This window comes from Zonotrichia leucophrys, chromosome 6 (assembly GCF_028769735.1).
Source record: "Zonotrichia leucophrys gambelii isolate GWCS_2022_RI chromosome 6, RI_Zleu_2.0, whole genome shotgun sequence".
In the NCBI taxonomy this organism is placed as follows: domain Eukaryota; kingdom Metazoa; phylum Chordata; class Aves; order Passeriformes; family Passerellidae; genus Zonotrichia; species Zonotrichia leucophrys.
The window spans coordinates 15501393-15529277 of NC_088176.1; the positions used below are offsets into that span (position 1 = coordinate 15501393).

The following is a 27885-nucleotide window of genomic DNA, read 5'->3' on the forward strand; positions in this document are numbered from 1 at the left end:
CTGATATTCAAGTTTTGTCCATTCCAGTCTTGTAGAGCAAATTAGCCACCTTTGTTACAGATGGTGGCCTCAAATGGTAGCCAAGTGATCCTGGGTTCTAGCTCCATTTCTCCAGGTAAATATTCTTCACAGCTATTATTAGCCACTATGACATTTATCATAAATGGCAGGCAACCAGCATATCCTTTCAACACCAAAGCAAAAATACAGAAATTGCACAAACCACATAATCCTAGAAATAAAACCAGCTTCCCTCTTGCAATTGTAACACTTGAGAATAAATATAAAAAACCCTAAGCTAGGCTAGCCTAGCTGCTCAATGTACTGGCCAATAGGCAATGAGCTTAATCCAGACCAAGAATAGGAACCAGAAAATCTTGATATCCAATATTGCTCTTACATGCCACGGACAGCTGTAATTGGGACAGTGTGTATTAGGATCTCTTCCAGGAGGTCATGCCCATGTAGTTTAGTCAGCCCACTGTACATCCAACACTCCTCAGCAGTGGTAGCAACACTGAATTTTATGGTCCCAAAAATAAGAGCAAAATACATTTTCTGGGAGAGAATGTCAATGCCTTCTTCCTATCTGTTTCTATACCTCTTGTAAGGAACATTTACAACTCCGTAAATACTTCAGCATTCCTCTTTATGATATTTGTAGCAATTGGAAAATAAACAACACCCTTACTATTATGCACATAATACTGCTTACAAGTCCAAGTACTTTACACACATTTTGACAACACTTTTCTTTCCCCAAAGACTCTCAAAACCCAACTGATTTGTCCCTAGCTAAGGCAGCACAGTCAAAGAATCCAGTATATTCCCTAAACTTGCCTTCCTATTCCATCTGATGTCTGTTGTCACGTACATGCAAAAGCTTGACCTCAGCCAAGAACAGCTCCAGGTTGATGCAGCTGCACAGCTGCACCCCGGGCTTGGCCCTGTAAATTACAACCTTGAACAGCAACTGCAGGGTAATTTACGCAAGGTAGAGGAACTAGTTTCATATAGCAAATAAGCACTATTCTTTAAAAATATAACATGAAAAGGAAAATGAAAAGTTGATTTTTACTAACTAATCTTTCCAAGAGTCTGTCATGTCTCAACAGCCTCTGAAAAACAGGCTATTGCCCTTGCTTCGGGAGCACGACGTGGAGGCAGGAGACAAACACCGACGGTGGAGGTAATTGGAAAGGCAACTTCTTTCCAGATACTATCCACCTCTTTGCTCTAGAAAGGCTCTTCAGCTTCTAAATTTCCACTTTTCCAGATTGTGATGCTCTAAGTTGACTTCTTAACATACAACAAATTCCAAGATCACCTTAGAAGGATTATTTTTTTTCCCATCTGGAAGTACACCAACAAAAAAGAGCTTTGCCATTACCACCGGCCGTGCTATCCCTCACCCCACTTGCACATAGAAACCAGTGGTCACCGGGCCTCCATCGAGCACCAAGTGCCACTTACAAGGGCGCTTGTCCTTGTCATCGACAACACCACCACTGAAACGGATTCATTTCCCTTCGCCGTTCCAGCCACCGCCTTTCTGAGCAGCCCGGTCGGGGCTGGCACCGGACAGGGTCCCCCCGCCCTGAGGGCAGGTCGGGGCCCTGCGGCCGAGCCGAGGCGGGGGCCGCCTGCACCTGTTCGGCAGGGGAGGGAACGGGAGATGCTCCTGCCCGAGGGGGTCCCTGCGGCAGCGGGGAGGGAGCACAGCAGGCGGCCCAGCCTCTCCTTCCTTCCTTCCCTCCCTTCCTCCCTCCACCCGTGAGCGGTCCCGGCCGGCGGCGGGGGGCGGCAGGAGGGGCGGCAGCCGCCGGGCGCGGACCTCCCCCCGCAGACCCCGCTCGGTCACCCCGCCGCGCTCCCGTACCTGCCCCGCGCGCGGAGCCGGGCAGCGACTGCGCGACGGCGGCGGCGAGGAGAGACATGGGCAGGGCAGGGGGAGCGCCCCGCCGGACCTTTAAACCCGCGCCGGCGGCGGGACTACAGCTCCCAGCGGCGGCAGGACTGCGGCGGCACCGCGGCGGGACTACAGCGGGACTACAGCTCCCAGCGCTCCCGGCGCTCCGGGCACGGGCTCGAGCCCTGCCCTTGGCGCAGGCGCGCTGCGGGGCCGGGCGGCGGTGACGGCGGCGCGGTTGCGCTCAGCGCTCGCCGCCTCTCCCCGCGGCGGCCCGGGCGCTCCGTCCTGCCCCGGCCACCGGCCCTGCGCCGCGTCCCGCCTGCCGAACGAGGGAAGGGCCGTCCCGGCCGTCCCGCGGAAGGGCGGATTTGCCGCCCTCCCGTTCGCTCCCCTTTCTCCGCCGCCGCACGCGTGACGCCTTTGTCAGGCTCCGGGCCCTCGGCTGGGCCCGCTCCTCCGCCCGGGGCCATGGCCGAGCAGACGGGCTTGGCGCTGCCGCAGACCATGGACAGGTACGCGGAGGGAACGCTCGGGCTGGGCCTGTGACCCCCTGCGGCGGGTTTGGGATGAGTGTCGCGGGTCCGGTTTCGATTTTTGCCTTCTAAAAGCCTCGGTGGCCTGACTGAAGTGCCAACGCTGTTCAGCAGCGCGTAAAGTACCGCGGGCAGCTGAGGGCCAGGAGGGATCGCTCCCGCAGCCCTCGGCCAACAGGAGCTGCGTGTGTGTGCGTGTGTATATGTGTGTGTGTGTGTGTGTGTGTCCCCGGGCCGGCCGGGGGCTGCGGGAGCCGGGGCTGGGACGGGCCCTGGGCCGGCCGGGGGCTGCGGGAGCCGTCCCTGGGCCCAGCAGAGCCTCCGGGAAGGGAACGCACTGATGTGCGCGTCAAGTGAGGCACCAAAAGATGACCTAAGCATAGCCGGCCTTGTGTGTTTTGTTGCTGGTTTTATGATCGGAAGAAAGCCTTTAATTGCTTTCTGGAGCGCTTATTAAAATTACAACCTTAGGAGTATTATGACTTAAGCATCTGTCTTCGTCTATAATTACTAACTTGTAAATTCTACTTATTATATTTGTTTTCTCTATATATGCTTTTATTTGAATACGTAACCCTTTCATCCTGTTCCATTGAGTGCTTCAGGTTCCTTAAGTGTAATTTCTACTCATCTATGAAGCCCTTGCAATCTATTCCTACAAACAATAAAGCACATTCACAGCCTGTTACTGCAGGAATTGTAATAGCCTGGTATCTCAGAAGGTGGAGATCCAGAAGCAGTCAGGCTTCTGTCGATGAACCTGTCACGTTTTCATCATAAGGAATCAAAAAGAGCCCTGGTGGTTTTGTCCTTTCCAGGTCGCCTCTAAGGAAATAGTGTTTAATGAAATACAGCCTGTCATCAGGCAGGTGATGGAAATACAAACTATGGGAGGCAGGGGTGGAACTTGTGCAGCCTGGAAGGTGGGAATGAGAAGTTCCAGTTTGATATAGAAAGAGGATAAAGGTGATTTGGGGAGGGAAAGTTTGTGTTCTAGAAAAACTGAAAAGGTAAGAGATGACAAGTGGATTATTTATGTTATAAAAGTATTGCTGAATCAACTCCTCTTAAACTAAAAAAAAAAAACCAAAAACACACAAAAGCATAAAAACACCAACAAAACAACAAACTTTCATCTGCATCCTGAGTTTTGTGGTCTAGTAATATTTAGAGTCCAAGGAAGCCATAATACTCTCTGTGGCTGCCCTGATGCCCATGGCTATTGTCCTGGTTCTGAAGTCCTGGTTCACCCTGTTGGGAAGTGGCTGTGAGGTTGTGTTTATAATCTTTGTTGTGACCAACAGTTGAATTAAACAGTTAATTAAAAAGAGAAAGGGAAATTAGTTATCTGGTTGCCAAACCAGTTTACTGTTCTTCAGTTGTTACCTGTAATAGAGATGTGGGCTTTGATGTACATTTAATATTCTTGTATTCTTTAAAGTTTGTCAAATTATAATTTGTGTCTCTGGCTCTTTTTAAAGACTTTTCCTGGTATGCTTAGAGTAGCTTGATATGTAAAACAATTGGACAGCAGGGAAAGAATTTGAAGTACCTAAGTAGCATAAAAGGAGGTGTGATATGCAAAATCTTAACCAGTGATTGCAAATGATTATAGCTTAACACAAAATGCATACTTTAAAATGAAATACAGATCTTTTACTGAAGGATGCAGAAAACAGCTTTCCAGTGAAGATGACTTTCATTTGGATTCTAATAGTTGGGGAAGGGGAAAAGAAGGGTTTTCTTCTGTTTCCAGTGCCTAGATGGCCACCAAGAGTGGTGTCATGCTGTTGTATCAGGAATTAGGTGTTGCTGTAGGTCTGAGTGCATGCACTGCTTTGTGAACAAGGGTCAGAGCTCCCAGAGCAAGTTCTTTGATTCTCTGTTTGTGAGAGGGAACAGCTGGATTCTTCTCTTGACTCTTAGATTCTGTACCTGTATGATTACAGGTTTATTTCCTTAGTAAAGTTGGGTTTCTCTAGTGCAAGGACTGACTTGATAGCATCACCACATTCTTGCCTGGGATTCTTCTTTCTTTGATGTATTTTGTGCTCCATCCTTTATTTGCCTGCATAATTCAGTCTAGGAAGCAACCCATGGATTTGTAAGGAAGGTAAATAGCTGTTAAAATGTAAGGAGTCAGTTACTCAAAATTTCTACCTAAGGATTTTATACTTACCTGGAAGATTGGCTGTAGCATAAATACAAGAGGCATGACAGTGAAGTGACTCTACATTGTGGATTGTCTCATCTGCAGCTTTTAGGAAACTAATCCATATGATTGGCATCATCTTTTCTAGCCTGAAAATTGGAATTTCCATCCCTCTTGTAATTTTTTTTCTTCTCTTTCATGTTCACATAACAGTTCCAGATAATAATTCTTGAAATGCTGTCCTTTTCTGCAAGCAGAAATCTTTTCAGTCTGTGGTAAAACCCCATATTTCTGGACTAATGCATACACTTTTAAGGCAGGTATTAGTAATCTGGCTAAATGCTGAGATTTTATTATTATTTCATTATTTTAATGCCTTTGTTCATGTTAGTTTAATGCATAAATTACAGAATTATAGTAATCTTCGTTAAAACTTGAAATTATGTGGCAGTGGGTTTTTTATGTGCTGCTAATGTGAGCTGTAATGCTAAAATGTACTCATATTTTAAGCTTTATTCTCTTGACTTCAGTTGGATTGTGTGTGGATTGCTCTTGCACTTGGTTATGCCAGTGAATGGCTGGGGTTCTGTTTTTCCAAGCATATGCTGTGGCAGTGATTTGTGGTATTTCATGTACTACCCAGATTAAAGACACTGCTCCCTTCTGTCCGTGTATTTGCCACCATGGCCAGAAGGTGCTCACCGTTACTTCAGGCTGTAGAGGTGTTAGTCAACATTTGATGGATAATCTCTCAAAGGCTTGTGCAGGTACCTGCTGAAGAATCAACACAGTGATCATTTTAGCATGGTTTAGTTTTTGAATTAGCGTTCTTAATTTTCTGACTCGGTGGTAGTTGCTCAGTTGTGGTGAATATCCTTGGTAAAAACTGGAGCAAGATGATGTGGCTTTAAGTCTCTGCCATTCCCTATTCAAAGGAGATGAGAGCTGAAATTGCAGGTAGACTTTAAAAGCAATTAAACAATAAATTGTAGTTTGCTTTAGAAATTGCTCTTACTATCTAGAGGGGAGTGCTGTTGCAATTAAATTTTCTCTTTCCAGATCACTGATTTATTGGGAAAATGCTAGCAATTGTAGTTCAAAAATTGCAAAATAGTGTTGGATTTTCTATTTCAGTTTTTGAAATGTCATCTGATTCCATAGTAATTTTCTTTTTTTTTTTTTTCCAAGAATAAAGAATATGTATGGTATTGTACATGACTTTCAGTTTCTCTTTCCATTCCAGTCACCATTTGTGGTGGTGTTTGTGTTGAGATCAGTTCATTTCCTTCCTTCTTTGAAAGTGCAGGCACTGTTTTAGTTTTATTTGCACAGTTAATTGTTGATACTTTAGTAAGCTAATACAGGGTTTTGGATTATGACCCTGATGCTGCAATCTCAGTAGTGTAATTGGTGCAGGGTGGTCCTTGATTGAAGATGTTTATTCTGAACATCTTAGACTTGTACTGGATGTTGTGCTCTGATTTCTCTCACTGAGGGAAGTTGACACACGAGTGACTCTTTCTAGGAGTGGAGTTCCCAGATAAGATAATGCAGAGTAATAAGCAACATAAAACACAGTATGGGATTTATGTATTATCTTTATTGTTTACAGAATGCCATCTCTGCAGTTACTCAGTCTGTTTGTTCTACTCCTGCTGATTAAGCACGTCTCTTTTCCTTGTCCTACCTCAAGTAATTCTTTTCTTTCTTCACAACAGAGTTAAACTGCTTTGAGAGAGATCTTCCTAACTTCTGGCTGAAGTCTCTCAGTGTCTCGCAGTACCTGGCTTTCTGTTCTTCCTTGAGAGTGGGTTAGAAGGAAAGGCTGTGTGAGAGTAGAGAATGGACTGTGCTGAGTTCATCTCCCCCAAGGAAACAAGGAGTCTGTTTTTCCCTGTCCTTAGCCCAACTGTTTGAAAGATGATGTTGATACAGGATGGAAAAAGCAAAATCACACCTATCTTGGAGAGTGGGTTTCAAGAAAGAAAGTTTGAAACAGTAATAGCTTTATAATATCTTGGTTTTCTCATTACTGCTTCATCCCAGGTACATCCCTTAGTATTTTGCTTCACTTTATCCTGAAAGTTTTATGCAGATTGACTTTTTCCTGTGTCATACCAGTGAAGATGATTAATGGAGACTTGATGCACACCTGTACATTGACTTTTGCCCATGGGAAATATACAGGTGTCAGCATGTTGTTTATAAACTGCCTTAACCTTTTGACTCTTGTCTAATGTATGTTATTTTTCTATCTCTGTCTCTTTTGATATGCTTAGGAACAAATGGACGTGTTTTAGTCGTTGCTTAACAATTAACTTCTCCCTGCAGACAGTAGGTAATTATTCTTCCTATTTAAGTGTGAAGAAACTCCTGAGAGAAAACTTACAATTTTTTGTACTCAAACTCTTGGCATCCCATGTATTATGAAGGCATTCAGATAATATTTTCATTTGTTACATTCACTTTATCTAAAAAGGCTGTACAAACTCCTGTTTATTGATCTCTTCCATATAAAAGTGCTCAGACTCTGTAATAGTGCTTAAAGTTTTAATGGTTTCCTTTGCCATGGTGTCTGTGAGTGCTCACTGAAATGGAAACTTCTGACAGGTAATGCAAATGTGTTGAATAAATATATGTATAATAATTTACAGACAAATATCAAAAGGTTAAGATATCAATTTTGCAACAACTTCTTAAAGTAATCCTTAAAGTGGTAATAAATATGCCAGCTGTTTTAGGCGTGTTTGGTGCTTTTGGCATCTCAACCTGCTTATGGCCTTTCTGCATTGCAAAGAGGGTGGAAAATTCCTGGTGTGAAAATAAGTGCTTTCTCATGAACATTTTTGCTTTCCCCTCAGCAGCAGAATGGGCCAAAGTACTGGATCTTTATAGGATATAAATACCTACCTTTATCAAAAGAGTGTGTGACTTGCTCATGTTTTTACTGGCATTTGTAGTTTACCACAAGTAGCAAATTCATTGCCAGTGCAAAAGAATAAGAGGAGTCAGTCTGAAGTGGTTAAAGCAAACTGCATCTGGCTGATGTTTCTAAATGAAACTGTTGAGATTACATAAGTTGGTGAAGGGGCTGGAGCATGTGACTTACTAGAAAAAGCTGGAGGAGCTAAGCCTGTCTGGAGAAGGGGTGGCTTGGGAGGCCTGATGACCTTCTGCCTGGCAAGGAGGCTGTTCAGGACACGGACTGTGGAGGTTGTGCAGGATGGTGAGAGTCAGCTGGGAATTTGAACAGAAGTTTTCAGCATGTGGGGATGGCAATGATGCAGTTGAGCTTGGGAACAAGTTCCCAGTGCAGATGTGGATCTTGGCCCACGGGGCTTTTCAGGACCCAGCTGGAGAATGCTCTGCTGTCTGCTCTGAATTTGGTGTTGATTCTGTCCTGGGCAGGAGGTCTGACAAGATCTCCTGTGGCCCCTTCCAAGCTGTAATTCTGTGATACCAGGTCTGGATGCAATCCCAGTTTAAGGGAAAACAGCACAGCAGCATTTGCACTGCAGAACTCAAGCACAGGGGAGGTACAGCCCACTGGCACCTTCTAGCAAATCTGCACTTGGTCTTTTTTAGCACCAGCTCTGAAATTTTTACCTAAAAGTTGAGATAACTTCCTCTCTAGTTGGATTGGGAATTTGCTTTTTTCTCTTGAGAATTTTTGCTCCTGTCATGTTAATGCTAATATGAGTGCTTTTTGTCAAAAATTTCTAAAACTGAATGGAAGTGCTTATGCTCAGGATTTTTGTGTGATGTTCTGGGGGAAGGATTAGACACTCCCTGCCTAACGCTACTCTAGGATAAGAAAACTTAAAATCAAAATATCCACTTCTAAATGCTGCTTTAAAAAAATGCAGTGAAGTTATATTAAATCAGGAGCTAGCTGTTCATTTGTTTCTAAGTTAACCTAAAAATTAAAATGGCCTGCTGTATAATAGTTTCCCCTATAACAAGTAAATACCAGTTGATTTAAGGGCTATCCAGGGAATCCTTGTATGTGCTTATGTTTGGAAACAACTTTCACAGAAACCAACTTTTTGGATAAGTGTTGTTAGTGTTTCTAGGTTTTCAGGTGATTGCTGATGGAAAGTATGGACTGTTTAGTTCTCAGTTTATGTATCTCTGCCTGTTTCCTCCTGTGACCATGCAGCTCTTCTTCAATGTGCACATAGTAAAAGAAACTGCTAAAGCAGTGGGAAGATGGTAAATAAAAGAGTTGTCATGGACAAGAGGGGCTGGCATTCAGTGCTATTTTTTTTAAGCCATGTTGATATAATTAATTATTTCTTCACATTCTAAAAAAGACAAGACCTTCTATTTTAAACCTGCTGTGTGGTCATTATGTACCTTCCAGATCTCTTCTCATTTGTTTCTTCTAAGTGCTCCTGGAATGTGAATATTTTTGTTTAGAAGTGGATATTTTTTATTGGCCTGAAATGTGCCAACATTTAGTTAGCTTTCTGTGAGGATGTAATTGCAGCAGCCCGTGTGCAGGGTGCTTGTGACTGTTCTGCTGGTGAGTCACGCACTCAGTTGCACAGCTTGTCCAGGAGAGTCACTTCAGTGTTGCCATCAGACACCTTGCACTTTTGTTCACATTTATTCAGAGTAAAGACATTTCCAAATTTTCAATGTCTGCCACATTTCATAGGTGTTTTTTGTTGTTCTTGAGGTATTAACATCCCAAGAATTTATCTTGTTGGCATTTAAATTTTTTTGTAATTTTTAGGTCAGAAATTGTTCCAATTTTTATTATTAGGATTATATAAGATGACTGACTTAAGTAGAGCTTTTTGGTTTGTTCTCTTATACTGTAAATTTTCTGGTAAAAAATAGAAATTATAAACTGAGAATAACTTGAGTAATATCTGTCATAAACTCTTGAGTTCAAAGCAATTTGCTTGCTTTGGAGTTGGAGGACTACACTTCCTTTTTTTTTTTCCTTCTCTTTTCTTTGGAAGAACTCAACAGGAAGATTGCTTACCCTGTATGGTCAGTTGAACCATGAAACTCTCTAGGAATACATAAAAAACATCAAACTTCTATTTCTCAGGTACTGTCCCTCAAAATTGAATGTAGAGCAAGGAACCATGTTTAGTTTCTAACAGATGTCTATGCTAATGGATTTACTTCTGTAAGTAAAGCTGCTGTGCCTAAAGATCCATTTGTACTTCTGCATTAACTGACTGGGAATGGCTGCAGGAGATTGAGCTCCCATGATACAGACTCAGTGAATAACTTTGTGTTTCTTTCCATTTGCTCATCACAGCAACAGCTGAATGTCAGGGTGGTTACAGTTTTAGGCAGGTCAGCCTTGGTCTGTGCTGTTTGTAGGTCGCTCCTGGTATTTGGAGCATCTGTCATCCATTCTGTACATGTAGCACCTGATGCAATCCCTTCCCTTTTCCCCCAGTGCAAAATAGCATTGTTGGTTATAGAAACTACATATTTTTGTCTCCATTTGGAGTCTGGTCATCTTAGAGGTAATTAATAAGTAATTAAAATGTTTAAGTCACATTCAAGGAAGTAACTTTAAATAGCCTCTAATGCATAATTTCCTAGTTGCTTCACATCTCCTGTGTTTGTGATTATTGACAGATTTGTCAAACAAGGCATGAGAAAATGTTTTCCCTATATTGTATCATGCTGTCTGCACTATAAAAAAACCATTAAATATTTAAAGCATTAACTTAATGCTATTAGAATTCTTCACTATTTGCTATGTATGTACTTGACTACATGTCAACTTTCTGTTCAAGGCATGTTTCCATTTTGGAAGTAAATTGTTTTGTGTGTGTATATGTGGTTCTTTGTTTAGGTTTTGTTTGGTTGGTTTTTCTTTTTCCACTTAGTTTTAGTCACTTTTGTTTTCCTTCCTAGGCTGGTGAGAATCAGTGTTACCCACCCCAGCAGGCACTCAGTAGCTTAAATTGTTAGTTGTAGGCCAAGCTGCTAATATACATTAATAAGAGTTCAGTTAGAAAAATGTATAATGTTTTAGTAATAAAGTGCTTGTTGTACAAGTTGTTGTTTTTCCTGATTTGTCCTTTGTGCACGTGTAGAAGGGCCCCAGTTTTCCTCCCTTACTTAGGAAGTAAAACAAATATTTCTAACATCAAAATTCATTGCATATTTCAAGGCCGATAGCAAGGCCACCAAGCTTTGATTTCTCACCTTTTCCTTTTAAAAAAGTGAGAGTACAGTAATATTAAAACCTTTAAGATAACTGGATTTTGGAGACTTTGTGAAAGGAACGTGTGAATAACTGGTTGCAAAAATTTAATTTATTCAGAATGAAAGCTAATTTGTTTTACTGACAGTCTAGATTTTGGCAAACTAGAGACCAAAACACAAGATAGCTAGATCTGAGGAGGGATTCCTTATTCTAAGCTGGCTAGAAGCAAAGACCATAAAACAATAAGGCCAATTTTAAGCACAGTAGGTGATGCCTGGCAGTCAAAGGTGTATTTTTATCCACAAGCTAGAAAGCAGCCAGCAGGATTTGGGAAACTGTCTTTACTTGTATCTCTGCCTTTATATAGTGCAGTGAACTCTAGTGTGAAGTATTTCCCCTTGATTTAAGCTGTAATTAAGAATATAATAAAGCTTGAACTGAACTTCTGATAATCAGTAGATCTTTCTGGTGCAGTTTCTAGTTAATTATTCTGTGGGGTTTTAATGGGTTTGTTTACTGAGTTTCAGTTATCCACATGCTTTTAATAAAGCTTTTTAAAATCTAGTTTATAGGATGTCATCCTGAGGTTAGAGGAAGTCAGAGCCTGTATATAAATACCACTTGTGTGACCGTGTGTTCACACCAACATTCGCTTGATTTTCTGTACTTGAGCTGTTTCTGTTGAAAGCATTGCTTTTGTAGTAAAGTGTCTTTACTGTTCTATCTGGGCTCTTAACAATATCTCCTTTACTCAGCTTTGCAGGCTATCCCTGATGACTAGGCAGAGCAGAATTGGGTCTATGGTCAGATGACTTTCAGGACTTGCTTTGAGAATTTTAGACTTTGTTTCAAAGTGCCAGCATGTTTTCTGGCTGAGTGAGACAGGCTGGCATATGGCTGCTGTGCCGGGCTGCCTTAAAAGCACCCTCTGAAGTCCCCAAGGAGCATCCAAGACCACTATTTTTGCACCAGTGTCTGTTCTTCACTCAGTGTATTTCCCTTGTGTGTTTTTCCTGTTAAGATAGTGGAAGGGTGTTTGGAGTTTGATAGGCAGGTGTTGGATTGAAGAATAAAGTATTTTTTTGTGTGTTTGATGGCTGGGAAAATACTGGGGAAAGAGCAGTGTTCCATCCTACAGGTGGGTTCATCTCTTCTGGCACTTCATCTCCTCTGTGAACATTTCTCAGGTTATTCCTTTGTAGCCTTTATCAGGGATTTGTAGGCTGGGCTTACATTCTCTTGTGACCATGCAGTGTGCCTCTAGCACAAGATCTTATTGCTGCTGGTTCTTCACACTCTGGAGGAGGAAATGCTTAGTGGTAGCATTTGCAATGAGGTGTTTCTCTTGCTTTTTGAAAGAACAGTTTGCTGTCCCCCTGCTGAAATTCCAACCAGCTCCAACGCAGCCTAATGCTGGTAACTCCATTTTTCTGACATCCTAGTCTTCCAACTTAAACATGATCTTGTAGTGCTTAGAGTGTAGCTGGCAAGTTTAGTGTAAAGCTTATCCCTGTTCATCATCCAAGATATTTTACCTGTTGACATAGACTATGCATAAAAAGTTGTTATAGAAGCTCATGAAAAATTGCCTTTTCCAAACAGCAGACTTGTGGGTCATCCTTTAGAACAGTGCCTTTTTTATGGCTAGTGATTGGAATGCTTTTGGTCATTTCTTTCAAGGTGCCTTTTCACCCCTCACTGACTTGGCTCTCTGTGCTACTGTTGTTATCAGTTGTGTTTCAGCCTTTTCACTTTCTTCTTTTTGGATGTGAAATTCAATTGCAATAAGCTGCTCTGACACCTTGTGTTTAGCAGGACAAGGATGATTTACTCTTGCAGCAAGATATCAGCAAATTCCTGCCACTTTAAGGAACAGAGCTTTATGATTTTAGAGAAATGCAGAAAATGTTTTGTTTTGTGAATGCACTGCAATGAGAGGGAAAATGTGTTTCTAGCTCATGATTCTAGAGCACATCATGCATGTTCAAATTTGCATTTCCCACGGTAAGAGTTAGATCTAAAAGTCAAATAGGGCTTTCTATTCTGAGAAGTTTTCTGGTATTACTGATCCTTCATATTTGTATGCCACTGAACATAAGGGGGAAAATTCCAAGATGTTTCCATTCCTACTTCAGTACTGAATATTTGAAACCAGATCATAAAACAGCTGTACTGTCCCAGTCTATCCAGTCATCTTCCATTAAGTGTTGTGGATACAAGGATACCTGCTGGGCTTTTGGGGCTTTTTTGTGTTGCTTTACACAGTCATGCCTGCTTGAAAACAAAACTGTTTCATGATGGATTCAGCTTTCACAAATTGAGTCAGATTTGATTTAAATAACATGAATTAAACACTGTTTTCCCTCCCATCCAAGACTGGTTTTGGAAAAAAGTAACCTCTAGAAGGGGTGTAGCTCAATAAAAAGCAGAGCAGTCTAGGTATGTCTGATCCTGGAGGTCTCAGGGATGTGTTGGAGCTGCAGCTCCAAGCAGGTACCAGAGAGAGAAGCTCCTTACTGGTAAGAAACTTGTGCTTTGGAGGAACCTGGTTTTAGGCAGGCCTTGGTTTCTTAGTCATGTAACATTTGGAGTGTAGGATCTCTAATCTTCTATACAGCTTTCTCCCCAACTGCTTTGCTCTTAATACAAGCAGTGCCCTGAAAAGAGTTGGCTTTGTTAGAGGGAAAAAAAAAAACAGATCCAAAAAATGCTTTATTCTCAGGGTCAGAATAGAATTTTTGAGACAGGAAAGCTTCATCTGCTGGGGAGCTGAATCTAAAAGGCATTTGTAACCCTATATTCAGAGCTGCAATAGTGATATGGTCTGGAGTTTTGTATGTTTTGTTTTGATTTTTTTTTTTGAGCCAAGGAAGTGTGGAAAAATATATTGGTGTTATTGATTTGGCAATGTAGAAAGTCATCAAGGAAAAGGGTTCGAGTTTCTGTCAGAAACAATGCTTTGTTCCACCTTTTCAGCCCTTTCTATTTCAGGTTATCTGAGTAGCAGCCTGATTCAGTGGTAAGAATCAAGGTCATATTTTATTCAGTACAAGAAAATGGAAAATCTGGCAAGAGCCTAGATACCTGTTTTGAAATGGTTTTATTTAGTCCTTTCTGCTACAGCTGCTGTCAATGGAAAGAGATAAAGCTGATGACAGTATACAGGGAATTTACTGTTCATTATTCATGACTTGCTGAAGGTTTAAGTCTGTGAAGGATTTTGTTACTCATTTCATAGGTCTTTCAGGTTTTCAAGCATGATTGGCTGGCAAGAAGCAATTAAAGAAAAGGTGCATATTTTTCTTGACTTACTAACCTTGACAGAGAACTTGAGAACAGAATTCAATCTATAACCATTGTCACGGACAAATTCAGTTAAAATTGCAATGTAGCAAGATTATGTTCATGCTTAAATCTGTCATTATTTGAATAAACTCTAGACTTGCATTTTGTGATGGTATCCTTAGACCTAACTAGCTCTGTTGTGAAGCCTTTAATTTATAAATAAAAATCTGAATTACAAATTCAGTGCAGTTGTAGATTTAAATAGGATATGGAATGAGTGAGTGAATGTTTACCTGTAATGCAGAAAAAAACTTCTGAAGAGGAACAATTATCAGTAGTGTTGTGTGGTATTATTTGTTGTTAAAGTAAATTTGGGGATTCTTAATGTAAATAAGTCAGCCTTTGATTTTACCTTCCCATTAAGATGAATGGAAGAAACTACAGTTCTGATTCCAGATGTCATCAACTGAAAAGCTCTAGTTTTAGATCACCACACTTTAAATTTACATCTGTACCAACGATAATGTGTTCTGTAATTAAAAGTGGACATTACAGGTTCATTTTATGGATTGTTCAGTATTAAATTGCTTTCTCTCTGGTCTTCCCTGGAATCTGAATCTCAGATTGTATTCCCTTTTACAAGTATGCCAGTTGTATGTATGCCTTTTACAATGTGCTCAATTATATTCCCTTTTTACAAGTAAAAAATTGCTCCAGGTTGCCTTCTGCTCTGACACACTTGCAGCTTTTTCAACATACTTCTACTACTGTAGATGTTAAAAATATTTCATGCTTTAAAGAATGGCTTGCAAGTACTTGATAGGCACAGGCATTTCTATTAGAAAAGCATGGCTATTCTTCTGTAAAGGAACACTTTCAATTTACAAATAGAATACTACCCAAAACAGCGAGGTCTTAAAAGCAAAGCTGTTAGACAACAATATTTTTCATGTCATGAAGTTGGAGCTGGACAAAATTAAATTTCCCATTGCAAATTCCCCCTTCCTTTTCCTCAGAGGAGTTAAACAAAAGCAAAAGTGAGAGGAAAAGCATTGTGAGCACTGTAATATCCTGGCATAGAATCTACAATCATTATTCTCAAATAATAAAGTTGTTTTGTTTACCAGAGTCAGAGCATTTCTCAGTTTCTTCTTCCTCAGTTACTGTGTTACTGTCTGTTACTCATTACAGATAAGAAACCTTTTAGTGTTTTGTCTTAATGTTGCTACACAAGTTGTTAAGAGAACAAAACTTCATCAAAATTGTGATGTTAAACTTCAGTTTGGTCACAGTGTCTAATTAGATTGTGTCTTGGAGGTTGAATTATAAGGAGGCTGTTGCTGTGCTCCTTTATAAGGGTTTAACTATGATTGTAGTGACTTGCATAAAATATTTTTTTTAAAATCAGACCATTATAAATATATATAAATAAAAATGTAGAGTAATATTCTTATTTTGCTAGATTCTGGTTTATTATGTAAACTTCAGTATCTTCAGTATGGGAATTAGCAAATTGTTTCACAGTAAAAATTACTGGCTGAACATATCTGATATTTTCCTAGTTTAGATCCATATTTTGCTTTGTCTTATAAGTTGGCCAAAAGTCTGGCCTAATCATCAGACCAGATATCTGGGAGTTCCTGGTTCTGTGCTCACTTCAGGTGAGGTTGTATAGACTGTCAGTCCTGTGTTTTCTCCTTACAGATTAATATATTTGAATTTTTATGCCCACATAATTGTCAAAAGCAGAAATTTCCTCCTCTACTGGTCCAATAGTATTCTTGAAGTACTTTGTAATTTAATTTATATTGTACAAAGTCAACTTGTTTGAACTAAACATTTTTTCCAAGAGAGCAAATGAATTTGATATAATTGTTTAGAGTTTTTTGTGGTATATTGTATCATTTGTGTTGTTTTATTATTTAAGTGGATTGGACTTAGTTTCCCAAGTAACAGACTACAGTATTGATCTTATATTTTTAAAATTAAAAAAACTTACCAAAATGTTGTAGAAGGAGATGATAAAACATTAAAAAATATGGATTTTCCATATGTTGAATTATTCAAAGGTTGGACTATAGTCTCAGTGCTTTTTAATCATAAATTATCTAAATTTTAATTAATAATTCAGAATGTATAAAGCAGTTGTTTAGCTATCTGAAAAGTTATGCTTATTATGTTGATTTTATAGCAAAACCGGTACAAAATACTTACACTTCTGGTGATTAAGAGTGAAGTAATAACCCTCATCTCCTCTAGATGCACATTTTCTCAAGCTGTATGCTTTCACATGTGAATGTTTATTTTTAGCATGTAAAAGTAGCAGCAAACAGCTTTGTTTTTCCTTCCTGTGCTTGCAGGAGCTGCTGGGTTTGCTTTGCTACGGACGAGGATGATCGGACAGCAGAGTGGGTGCGGCCCTGCCGCTGCAGGGGCTCCACCAAATGGGTGCATCAGACCTGTCTGCAGCGCTGGGTGGATGAGAAGCAGAGAGGAAACAGCACTGCCAGAGTTGCTTGTCCTCAGTGCAATGCAGAGTATTTAATAGTATTTCCAAAGCTAGGTAAGATACTCATCATTTCAATTATTGCTTATTTATTTGTTCTTGCCTTCCTTTGTTTTCCCCTTTCTTGTGCTCGGAGCACCACTTCTGTTGGAAACTTGTCTATTCCCTTTCCCAGACAGAAAGAAATAACTTTATATTCTGCTTGCATCCTATTTGGTGGCTTAGTTAAATACCTTCTAAAACTTTTGGATCTATTCCACTTAGGTATATAGATAAATCTTGTGATTGACCTGCAGTTATTTCCTGGCTGATGGGATTGTTTTTCTTGTTGAGCAGAAGGTGACTTCTTTCAGCAGTTGCCACACAGCACATAAACACATCCTTTTTTTGACTCAGCTTGCAGAGACACTTATCAGAGGAAATTCAGAGGAGAATTTCCTAAGCAGCATGTGGCATTACTGGAAAAACATACTTTCACTTTGGTCAGGAGGTGTTTCTGAGACAATATTGCCCTGTGATCACGAGGCAGAATATTTATGATTGCTGGTACTGCTGTAGCTCTGTTTGTCAAGGTCAAAAAAAAAAGTTGGACATGGTCTCCCAGAGTCCCTTACTTGAGTAGCCAAGTAGGATAATGCACAGTATGTTACATTTATTTAAATTAGCAGTGCTTGCTGTTATTTCAGCCCTCCTTTGCCCATGTGTTCTATCGGATATATTAAGCAAACCAAGAAAATGAAATGTTGCCATGGAAACCTAAATTTTGTTTAAAAGTAAAACTGATTGTTAGAGAAAGGGTGATGTAGTAATTGAGTGCAGGCATTCAGAGGATTTTAAAGAAGATTTTTTTAAAGTATCTTACTTCTGTAATGAAAGAGCTGAAAATAACTCACTGTCAGTTCTTTGGGAGAGGACCTCTTTCTTAGTAGCTTAAGGGCTGATGAAATTAAGGTGTCAAGGGAATTTTGAGTGATGACATTTACTTCCATGATAGAACACTGAGTAATGGGAAAGAAAATATACACAACAATATTGCATTGTTGATATAAAAGATACATAAACCCTTATGAAACTTACTACAAGTTATTCATATAACAGCCACACTTTGGCTTTGCTGAATAGAAGGCATCAAACAATAACATTTACAATTGGCTTTGGGAAGAAAACTGGGTTTCCATCTGGACACAGAACGCACCACGAAACTTTCCACTGTTTGAAATTCTTGTTTGTGTCTTTACTGATGAAATTGTAATGTGAGATGTGTTTGCATTTTATTTTGACAATGGCGAAAATGGGTGGCAACTATAATTTGGACAGGATACATTAACATAACAGGCATTTTCATTTGTTCCTGCAGTTTGTGGCAAACTGTATTTGAAAGGTTAGATTCCAATATTCCTGCATTCTGAAGATGGCCTAAAATTTTTGCATGGCATTGTTCAGTTCTTGCATGCAGGTATATGAGACTCCCTTCATGTATTTTGATGTGTTTTTCCTCATAATACCATCTTCTATTTTTAAAGATAAGGGCATAAAAATTCAGACCTGTCTAAAAGTACACAAGACATTGGTAGTAGAGCGGGGAAATTAATCTGGGTCCATGGAACATCAGCCATGACCTTGAAGTGCCTTAAACAACTGAGCCAGTCTTGCCCTTATGTAACTCTTTCTAGTAACCCAAAGCTGTTCCAGCACAATTCAACTACAAGTCAGTCAGGGTCACACCAGGCAGAGTAAGGACAGTAAGAATTTTCCAAGAAGCCTTGGAACACTTCTTTTGAAGACAGTGTTTGTCATACCCTTCCCTGAGGCATCACAGTTCAGAAACTTACTTACTTTTAAGACTTCCCTTAATGTACTACTGGAAACTTTTTTCTAAAAATTCTGTGAAAGGATACCCTCATCACAAAATTTAATTTATGGTTGTAGTTTAGAAGTAATATCAACTTGAGGAGACATCAGTGAATATAAGTAACGGTGGGTGTTTCTTTGTATATTTACTAGTTCAAAGCAACCTCTCATGAAATATCTCAAAATCAGAATTCCATTTTAGATTTGATACTGCCTATCAGTTCTGGTGATTGGTGATAATTATGTTCCTGTGAGCTGTTTTCTGCTCTTCCAAGTACTTTCACTAAATAGAAAAAATATTGTTACCACTTTGAACCAAAGAATCTCTTAGATAATTATTTCAGTTTAATAAAAAGAAAACATTTTGGCAGAAAAAAACTCTTTAAAGCATGATCTATTTTTCAAAATAAAAAATATTTTTGTTTCATATTTCCTTCTTTAATTTGAGTATCAGTGATATTTATTTTTCTGTTTCTTCCTCCTTACCATCTTAAAAAGCAAAACTAGTTTTGTCCTCCTTTCTCACTACTTCCTTCCTAAGGCCTAATTAAAAGATTGTTTCAATAATTTTTTTCTAGTATTTTCTCAAGATTCAATACCTGATTCTCTAGCCAGGTTTCTCTTAATGATAAGTATCAGTAGGTGTAATTTGTTAGTACTTGTGTTATAAGGCAACCTTCAGTGTCATTTGAGTCTCCTGTCTTCAAACATAAGTTTTCAAAATGGTAAAACCAAACAACTTTTTCAGTGCCTCTGGGAAACAGTCAAGATGTGTAAACTACTGTGCATTTAGTACTTGCAGTTATGACCTTGTTGCTACTTCCAGCATACTGATAGACATCTCAGCACCTTCTTAAGTGTGTTCTGGAAAGTCAAACACAACTATTAAGAGTTGAACTGGATGTTCCTGTTGCCTTTTTTCCACCAGCTGACTTGAGCTGAGTGGAACTGGGGTTTTTGAAAGCATTCTCAGTAGAGCTGTTCTCTAGAAAAAGAACTAACTAAGTCATGAAATGGGAGTCACAATTTTGTCACTGTGGGTAAACTTTGAGAGACATGGAGGATTAGTAACTTGAGGAATGCCTGTAGGCTGGTTTTGAGAATTTTCACTGATTTTGGTAGGAAAAAGTAAGAAGGAGCTCACAGGAATTGCTCATGCATATGAGCTGTGGGAGGACAGTCTGTATGTAGAATTTGTTGACAAATACAAAAGTAATGTGGATTATGGTGCTGATGGTTTTCATTTCCATGTATACATTTCAGTGTTCTGGCTTTTGCCTCACTCATACTCTTGCAGTCCCTCAAAGAAAAGATGCAGGCATTGCCCTTGTTTACCTCACCAAAGGTAGTCAGGGTATTTATTGTCTTGCCCTGTGTAAGTCTGGAAAGTGCAGTTGTGCATAGACAGAACAATGAACCTATTCATGTGTTGTTGTCAAAGGCACTGAATAACCTGCATAGGAGTATTTTTTTCCTCCAGTGTTTTGAGAGGTGATCATTTAAACATACTGAATGCAGCTTCTTCCAGTGGAAGGAATCTTTTGTATTAACTGCTGCTTTTTACTACATAGCAGGATAGTTTAGTGACAGAATTTTCAGGTGAAGTTGTCAAAGATAAGGACATGAAGTACATTACAACAAATCGGTATTTTTTCCTTTAGAAAACTAAAATATCTAACAAATAAAAAAGGCACTAAGCCTAAAGTGGTTTGTACAAAAGAACAATTCTTACTCAACACAAAGGAAGCTAATCACTGGGTAAATTAGTGCTTTAAGCAGTGTATCAATCTCCTGGAAGAATGAAATGGTAGGTAGGCAGAAGTTACAAGTGTAGCTTAATAGCTTTTTAATTATATATTATATTATATATATTCACTTAAACAGCACGTGTGGTATGTCAGACTTGCACTTTGCCTCGTTTGTTCTTTCTTATTGGTGATAGATGCTGACTTTTCTACAGTATGCTTTTATCTGTGTGTATCTATATATATATATCTCTCTTGAAACCTTACTTTTCCTTTATCATAGGTCCAGTTGTTTACGTTTTGGATCTTGCAGATCGCCTGATCTCAAAGGCATGTCCCTTTGCTGCAGCTGGAATCATGGTGGGCTCCATATACTGGACAGCCGTTACGTACGGGGCGGTGACGGTCATGCAGGTACAGCTTCCCTCTCCTGCCTCCCCTGAGAGCAAAGGCACTCTGACTCCTCTTTGCTTGGCTTCAAACGTGCTTAGCTGCTTTCAGTGCAGTTACCAGTCAATTCAAGATGGGTTTTCATGTTTAACCGGCCATAGTTTATAACTGCAAGTCTGCCTGTTGGGCATGGTTCAGTCTGCAGCTGACAAACTGCACTGCTGCTCTAGCTGGCTGCCCTGTGTATGGCAGACTGGTGAACACAATTCTGTTCTCATGGGAAAAGGTGCCATTACCACCTAGCTGCCAATAATGAGTATCTTCAGTAAAGACAGGAGATGTAATCTTTTCTTTTACTTGGAGAAAAACTTTGCTAGTAACATTCAAAGTGTTGAAATTGAAAGATGGTAAACTATTTTCTGGATATTGTGATTTTTTTTTTAATTGTATAAAGGAAAATACATGCTCTGAATGATGCAATTCATTCATAAACAAGAAATACAAAACACTGCAAATTAATGTTTTAATTACTTCAGACTGTACGATTAGTTGAAAGGGGAAAAATAGTTTTCCTGCTTCTGTTCTTGTGAACTTACTATTTAAATAGAAAAGTAATGTTGACAGGTGGTACCCTGTTACCTATGGAAAGACTTGGTAATGGTGATTCTAGTTCAACCACAGACCAGAGTTTGCAGAGATTGTACAATCAGAAGCACTTCCTTACTCTTTCAGTTGTTGATTCCTATCTAAAGTCTATAACCTGGGTTTTGCCTGAAGGCATAAAAGTATTTCTGATGCTAATTCAGCTGTAGATAGAATTAACAAGCCAATATGTTAATAAATACCTCTCTACACAGTTCTAATTTTAAATATACAACGTGGTTCTTCTCTCATAAGTCATTTGGCACTAGTCCTTGAGATGTGTGGTACTGCCCTGCCCTGTGAAGATGGTGTGCTGTTTTGGTTCAGGCTCTGAGTGATCTGAAAGCAGAAATGGAGCCCAAATGAGTGGGTGCAGTTTCCCTGTACCAGTGTGGCCAAGGGTCAGCAGCTGCATAGGTGATGTGCAATGGCTTTCAGTGCCCCCTCCATTCCAGAGGGTGAGTCTGTGTATTACAGAGTGGTGCAATTAAGTATTTTTTCATTGCATATTTCGTTGTTGTGGCTCCAACAGGAGCATTACAACCATCTGTAATACAGCGAGGCTTTGGAAATGCATCAGTCCTTTTCTCCTTGCTCACTGCTACATTGATCTTCTTTTTCTGTAGGAAATTGTGACCTTTTTAGCTGCCCTAGAGCTCTGCAGCCAGATGGAAAAATAAATGCTTTGTTCTGAAGTTGTTTTGCTTTTGAAGTGAGGATCTGTGTAAACATTAGTTTAGGCAGCTGGTCAAATCCCAGATATGAAGAATCAGCTATTTTCATGATTTAATGTTTTGATTGTATGGATGGCATGCTGGGCAAGACAGTAATTTAGTTTTGCTTGTAGAGGAGCAGACTGAGTGGGTAGTAGAGGGAAACTGTTCCAACCCTTTTGCCACCCCAGCCTTGCTAGGTTTAATGCAGTTTTTCTCCTGATGTATTTCAGACTCTTTTCCCTTGTTGAAGGGCCAGAGAGAAGCACAGAAGCTATTTTTAGACTTCAGGTGCAGAAAAATATATCCAGAATTGACATTGTGGTAGCTAAGTCACTAACAAGTCAGATGGAGTTACTGAAAGCAGAGAAATACAATAATCTGAAGCAGAAAGAGACAAGATACTGATGCATTTTTGATGGACAATGGCTATAAGGAGAAAAAGGATAGTGTCAGACTTCACAGCTTGAGTAGAAGATACTGAAGAAGCTGGAAGACAAACGCTGAATGTTTTTTCAGGAATAATCTGTTGGCAGCAGCAATATTGGTTATGCCTGTTTTTAGAGGCTGTGGTATATAACACAGCTTCCTGTTCTGGAGGTGTAACATGGATTGCTTTTCAGAGCAAGGCAAAAGTGTACAGTTGGAAGGTACTGTGGTGCATTACTGTAGCTTCTTCCCTGTGTCCTACCTATTCCAGAAGTACTGGGTTTGTTATTTTCCTTTTTTACAATTTTGCTGTTGTTTCATGTTCTTACCTTCTAATTCTAATTTTTGTGCAATTGAAGACTTGATAAGTTATTGTACTTGTGGGGAAAACAAGAAGTCAATGGAAACACATGAGAAAATCCAGTGCCTGACAAACATAATTATTATTTTAGTGTTTTTAGTCCTACCAGATTCTTACAGAAAAAGTCATGAAAGAGCCTGTTCTTCCTGGAAGCAATTCAAGGACTATATTAGCATTTATACTGATTAAATTGAGACAAATCTAGAGGATATGTACCACTCTAATGTAATTTTTTATCCTCAGTCCTATTGGATTTATTTAAAATTAAAGCAATGTACTTTTTAAAAGACATAAGGAACTGTTCTGTTGCAGTTGTAACATCTGCATTTTATAAATGGAAAAATCTGATTAATTTTTTTATATATCAGCAGAAAGGTACAGACACAGCAGTAATAATGATCTTTTCAAATCTTTGAACTAACTACATATGAAAATAAGGTACATGTGAAGATATGCTGCTATTTCCACTACAGTTGAAAATAATGTTCATCTTCCTGCATTGTGCAGAGAAACAATAGTTAAATACTGTGATCTCTGTTGTGTAAGGTATTCCTAAAAACCACAAAATATGGATAAAAACATCCTGAGGTACCTACTATCAATTTATCCTATGAACAGTAGTGTCTGATCAGTTTCTGAGTGTAGAATTAATTGTTATAAAACTGTAAATTCTTAAATGCCTTTTGGAAAGCTTGCTGTATTATTAGTGTTTCAGATGTTAAGGCTTTTACTCACACAGAAACACATGAAACCTTTCTTGAGATGGTCGGGAATTCTGTTACAGCTCTCTGCAGTAATAATGGTTTGCAAAACAGGGCTGCTAGCTCACCTGCATTATCCTCTATAAGCAACCAAGGATACAAAGAGAAAACAGTGTAAATTAGGTAAAACAGTGTTCTTTTTTTCTTTAACTTAAAACACGTGGGCAGCTTCAAACAAACTCAATTTTTTAAGTTACATTTTTGTTCATTTGTACATTGTAACATTGTTGTGGCCTTTGTTATATTTGTCAACTATATGCATATTTTCTAGGTTGTGGGTCACAAAGAAGGTCTTGATGTGATGGAGAGAGCTGATCCTTTATTCCTTTTGATTGGCCTTCCCACTATCCCAGTCATGCTGATACTGGGCAAGATGATCCGTTGGGAGGACTATGTGCTCAGACTGTGGCGCAAATACTCCAATAAACTACAAATTTTGAACAGCATATTTCCAGGTAATGTGATTCAATTAAAAAAGAAATGCCAAGATTGAACTTCTGCCTTTAGGAGATGGGGATAGGCAAGTAGTTTTTGCTATTTTTAGGTAGAGTTGATTAACACTTTTCCTCTAATTCATGGTCATTCTGTTTAGATTGTGTTTGTGTAATATGTCCTGAGATGGGTGTGGCAGGAGTAGCAGGAGCATGGTTTCAGTTCAGGCTTTAAACAAAACAAGCTACTACAAGTCATGGGTCTTACTTGAAAGTAAAACTGCAGTCGTTGAATGGAAACAGAATATTCACTGAGAAGAGGGATAGTTGTCACAAAGCAGTTGGCTGTAGATTTGTACTGGAGTGGGGAGTGGGCAGTAATGCACTTTCTGTGTTCTTTTTGGAGGCAGTATAGGCCATGTAACCTTTTCTTCTCCCTTCAGGCATTGGATGTCCTGTTCCTCGTATCCCAGCAGAGGCCAACCCCCTGGCAGATCACGTCTCTGCCACACGGATTCTGTGTGGAGCTCTAGTTTTCCCTACTATTGCCACAATAGTTGGCAAGCTGATGTTCAGCAGTGTTAACTCAAATTTACAAAGGACAATCTTGGTAAGATTCAATACTCTCTTTCATAAATTATTATACGAGAGGAATATGAAGGGTTGTGAAGGAGGGAGGCAAAGGAAAAAGGAGCACAAATTGATCTGGAATTTTCAGAACAGTATTTGATTAAAGGAAGGGTTTTCTTAAGGTTGCCTGTCTTAGCAGTGGACAAACATCATGTGTGTGAAAGACTCTTTATGACTGAAACTAATCTTAGTTCATGACAAGGATGAAAGTTTTATCTGGCACTATAGTAGAGCAGGCCTTAGCAGTAATTAATGCTGACAGTGAAGATGAGGAGCCAGCATCTTTTAAGAGCAGTCTCTGTAAGGGAAGACTGGGATTTATATTATAAACCTTTTCATATTAGCTTTTGTTTACTGATTTGGAGAGAAACTCTTTGTTTCTTATTTTAATAAGGAGAGCAAAATTAACTCTCCATAGAGTTCATATGGAGAGGGAATGGCAATCTCTTGCTTTGTGAATAACCTCTCTGGTTGCAGCCTTTCAAGGACAAGTACACTGAGTTTGGTAATATGGAATCCCTGCTCATCTGACTGTCACCACAGCCCGTTTTCAATTCCTGCATGTTTGTGCACCCCTCTCTTTTATGCAGATCAAACAGTGATATTGCAAATGTTCATGCAAACTAAAAGCTTCTTGGTGTCTCATTTTGAAGACTTAGATAAACATATTGTAAAGCTTTCTAGAGGGAAAAAAGGTTGTTTTACAAAAATAGATTTTATTTTACTCCCACTTTTGGCAAGTGCCATTTTTCACAGTCTAGTTATAGAATGGTTATCAGTACTATTCCTTGTGCCTTGTATAGTATACATTCAGAGAAGGGAGGAAAGCAGATACATATCTGCATTTGCTTTGTTATTGAAATAAGATTTTGATTTTTAAAATTTAGAATACTGGTGAGACTTCCAAGGAAATAAAATCTTTTATAGATTCAGTCTGTAATCCCTTTAAGTAACGTTAACCTCTGTAATAGTGCATTGTGACAGAAAACTTTGACATACTCATTTGAAACTGTACTAATTAGTTAATCTTTAGAAGAAAATACCATATGTATAGAAAACAAATCTTCTCTGACTGGAAATTTTTAAGAATATTTGCAGTGATATGACACTGAACTGTGCAGGTTTTCAAAATATCTTTTTATTTCAGGGTGGAATTGCTTTTGTTGCTATAAAAGGAGCTTTTAAGGTTTACTTCAAGCAGCAGCAATATTTGCGCCAAGCTCACCGCAAAATTTTAAATTATCCTGAACAAGAAGGAGCGTAAGGCTGTAACCTCCAGATGTCACAGAGTCTCACCTAACAGGTTTCCATGTTGTATTGGTTCCATTGTTATTGCACAGTAGTGGAAAATTGTGATAAGTTGCTGCTCCTCTATTTTTTTTTTCCTTTAAATACAATAAAGCACTGTCTTGTGGCAGGGTAAATCCTTTCAGCAACCACTGAACCTAAGAATGTGATTTGGCTTTCATTATTTTTTGGGTATTTCTGTTGGGCAATAGGCTTTTGAATTATTTTCTTTGAGCCAATATACTGAATGGAAAAAAAAAAAGAATCAACTACAGAACATTTTAAGTGTAGTTAGGTAGGCTATATCCAAATGTCTTTTCTCTAGGTGATTTTGTACCCACGCTGTCATTCAGTTTAGCATTTCACACAATGAAGGGAGATTGCTTTAGAAGGGGAGTGTGAGTCATTACCAAGGAGAAATAATTTTCCTTGAGTTTTGCTGGTATCAAACAGGGAGTGTGAAATACTCAAATGACAGAGAAAGCAGAAGATAGATCACTCTCTGCAGGACTTGGATGTCAGCTTTAACCACCTAAGTATTAGGTGTTAAAATTAGCATGGCTTTCAGGTGACTATTTTACTACTGGTAATTTTCAGTGTCCTGTTGTATCTTCTGCAGTGCCTAGTGTAATTTTCTCATGGCTTTACTGGTTTGTAACTGGTGCTGGATTGCATTTTTTCCTCCAGTTAAAATAATTACAAGGGGGAAATAAATTTCACTTGCTTATTTTGTAGTTAAGTATTAGAACACTTGTTTAATTTCCATATTCCTTTATGTTGTGTAAATACCCATAGAAGCCTGTGAGAAAGCAGCATTGAACACTAAAGCTCCATGTGAAGTGCCAGCAGGGCATCCCCTGAAGCAGCCAGAGCCGAGAGTGTAACTCAGCTCTGCTCAGGACTGGGCTCTGCTGGCAGTGCTGCCTGCAGGGGGCTGACACTGCACTCTGGGTACCTGAGCTGGGCATCCTGCACAGGGTCCTGGGCTTAAGGTAAACGGGCTCCAGTTTGTAAAGGACTACAGGATAAATCTTCAATGTGTCATAAAGTTTATTTATACAGTAAGCTTTACTGTTCCCATATGTCTAAAGTAGTCAGTTGAGGGAGACATTAGCACTTCCATTATTTGACGTATTTCTAAATCTAATTTCACCAGAAATTGATTGTTTTGTGAAGTTAAATTCTGACAAACATAATTTGAATATTGCATATTCATACCAGACCTAATCTGGATTTCGTATTTGAAGTTCTTTCTTAAAAACAATTTCTTTGTTTTTCTCCGAGTTTTCTCTTGTTCATATTAGTATGTCAAATGCATGAAGAATAGCTTAAAAATACTTGAGTGGAATTATTCATTAGTAAATATTTCTTTTCACCAGAAATGAAGTAAATGCAGAATGGACTTCCTATTTGACTGCAATAATGTATGTTAGGAGAAATTCAAAGTAAGGTACCTTTTCTATAGTATGTTTATCTTAATTACCAAGATGTAATATTTTAAAACTGTACAAAAGTGTATATAAAGGCCAGTTAGTATTAAAAACCTATACAGGTGTTAAAAATTATACACTCAATCAATATCAAATACTTTTGAGGCTCTTGCTGTAATGGAAGAATTACTATAACCTTGTAAGTCTGCTAATTATATTTGTCTTAGTAGGCTCACTTTTATATAAAACCTAAACTGAGTAGCAGCCTCTGAAAGTTGCTACACTCTGTAAGATAGTCTTGAAACAATATAATATGTATTTCTTACAGAATTCCTCGTTTCAAGAAAACAGCTTTTCAGTGGTCTTCACTGTATATATTTCCAAGCAATTTATTACTGTTTTTTAAAGTCTCATGGAAAGAATTGAATGATGCAAATTAGTGGGTTTGAAACTTGTTTAATGGAAAAGCTCATTGTCTCCTCTGGAAGTTAAAGCTATTGTAAAAATACAATTATAAAATACTGTATGGACTGTAAGATGATTTCACATGAGTGGTTAAAGGTCATTAATCTGTAAATCTTGTTTTTAAGTATTGAAAATTATAGTTATGTTGAATTAGGTTGAATAAATATTTTTTACACTC

The 27885-nt window shown here is 39.0% G+C and overlaps 2 protein-coding genes across 5 annotated transcripts in view; one reads left to right on the top strand and one right to left on the bottom strand.

The window, feature by feature from the left end:
* Nucleotides 1-2036, bottom strand: part of CPEB3 (cytoplasmic polyadenylation element binding protein 3) — a 78983-nt gene extending 76947 nt beyond the window's left edge. For all 4 annotated transcript variants that reach the window (XM_064716105.1, XM_064716104.1, XM_064716100.1 and 1 more), the window contains exon 1: nucleotides 1880-2036. In XM_064716105.1, coding sequence (XP_064572175.1) covers nucleotides 1880-1937 — 58 coding nt within the window. In that variant the 5' untranslated portion in view covers nucleotides 1938-2036. The remainder of the gene's footprint in view (nucleotides 1-1879) is intronic.
* MARCHF5 (membrane associated ring-CH-type finger 5) lies at nucleotides 1948-27885 on the top strand. Its single transcript, XM_064716106.1, has 6 exons — nucleotides 1948-2424; nucleotides 16427-16629; nucleotides 20452-20582; nucleotides 23736-23919; nucleotides 24339-24505; nucleotides 25673-27885. Exons 1-6 carry the CDS (start codon nucleotides 2381-2383, stop codon nucleotides 25787-25789), a joined length of 846 nt encoding a protein of 281 aa, XP_064572176.1. The 5' UTR covers nucleotides 1948-2380; the 3' UTR covers nucleotides 25790-27885.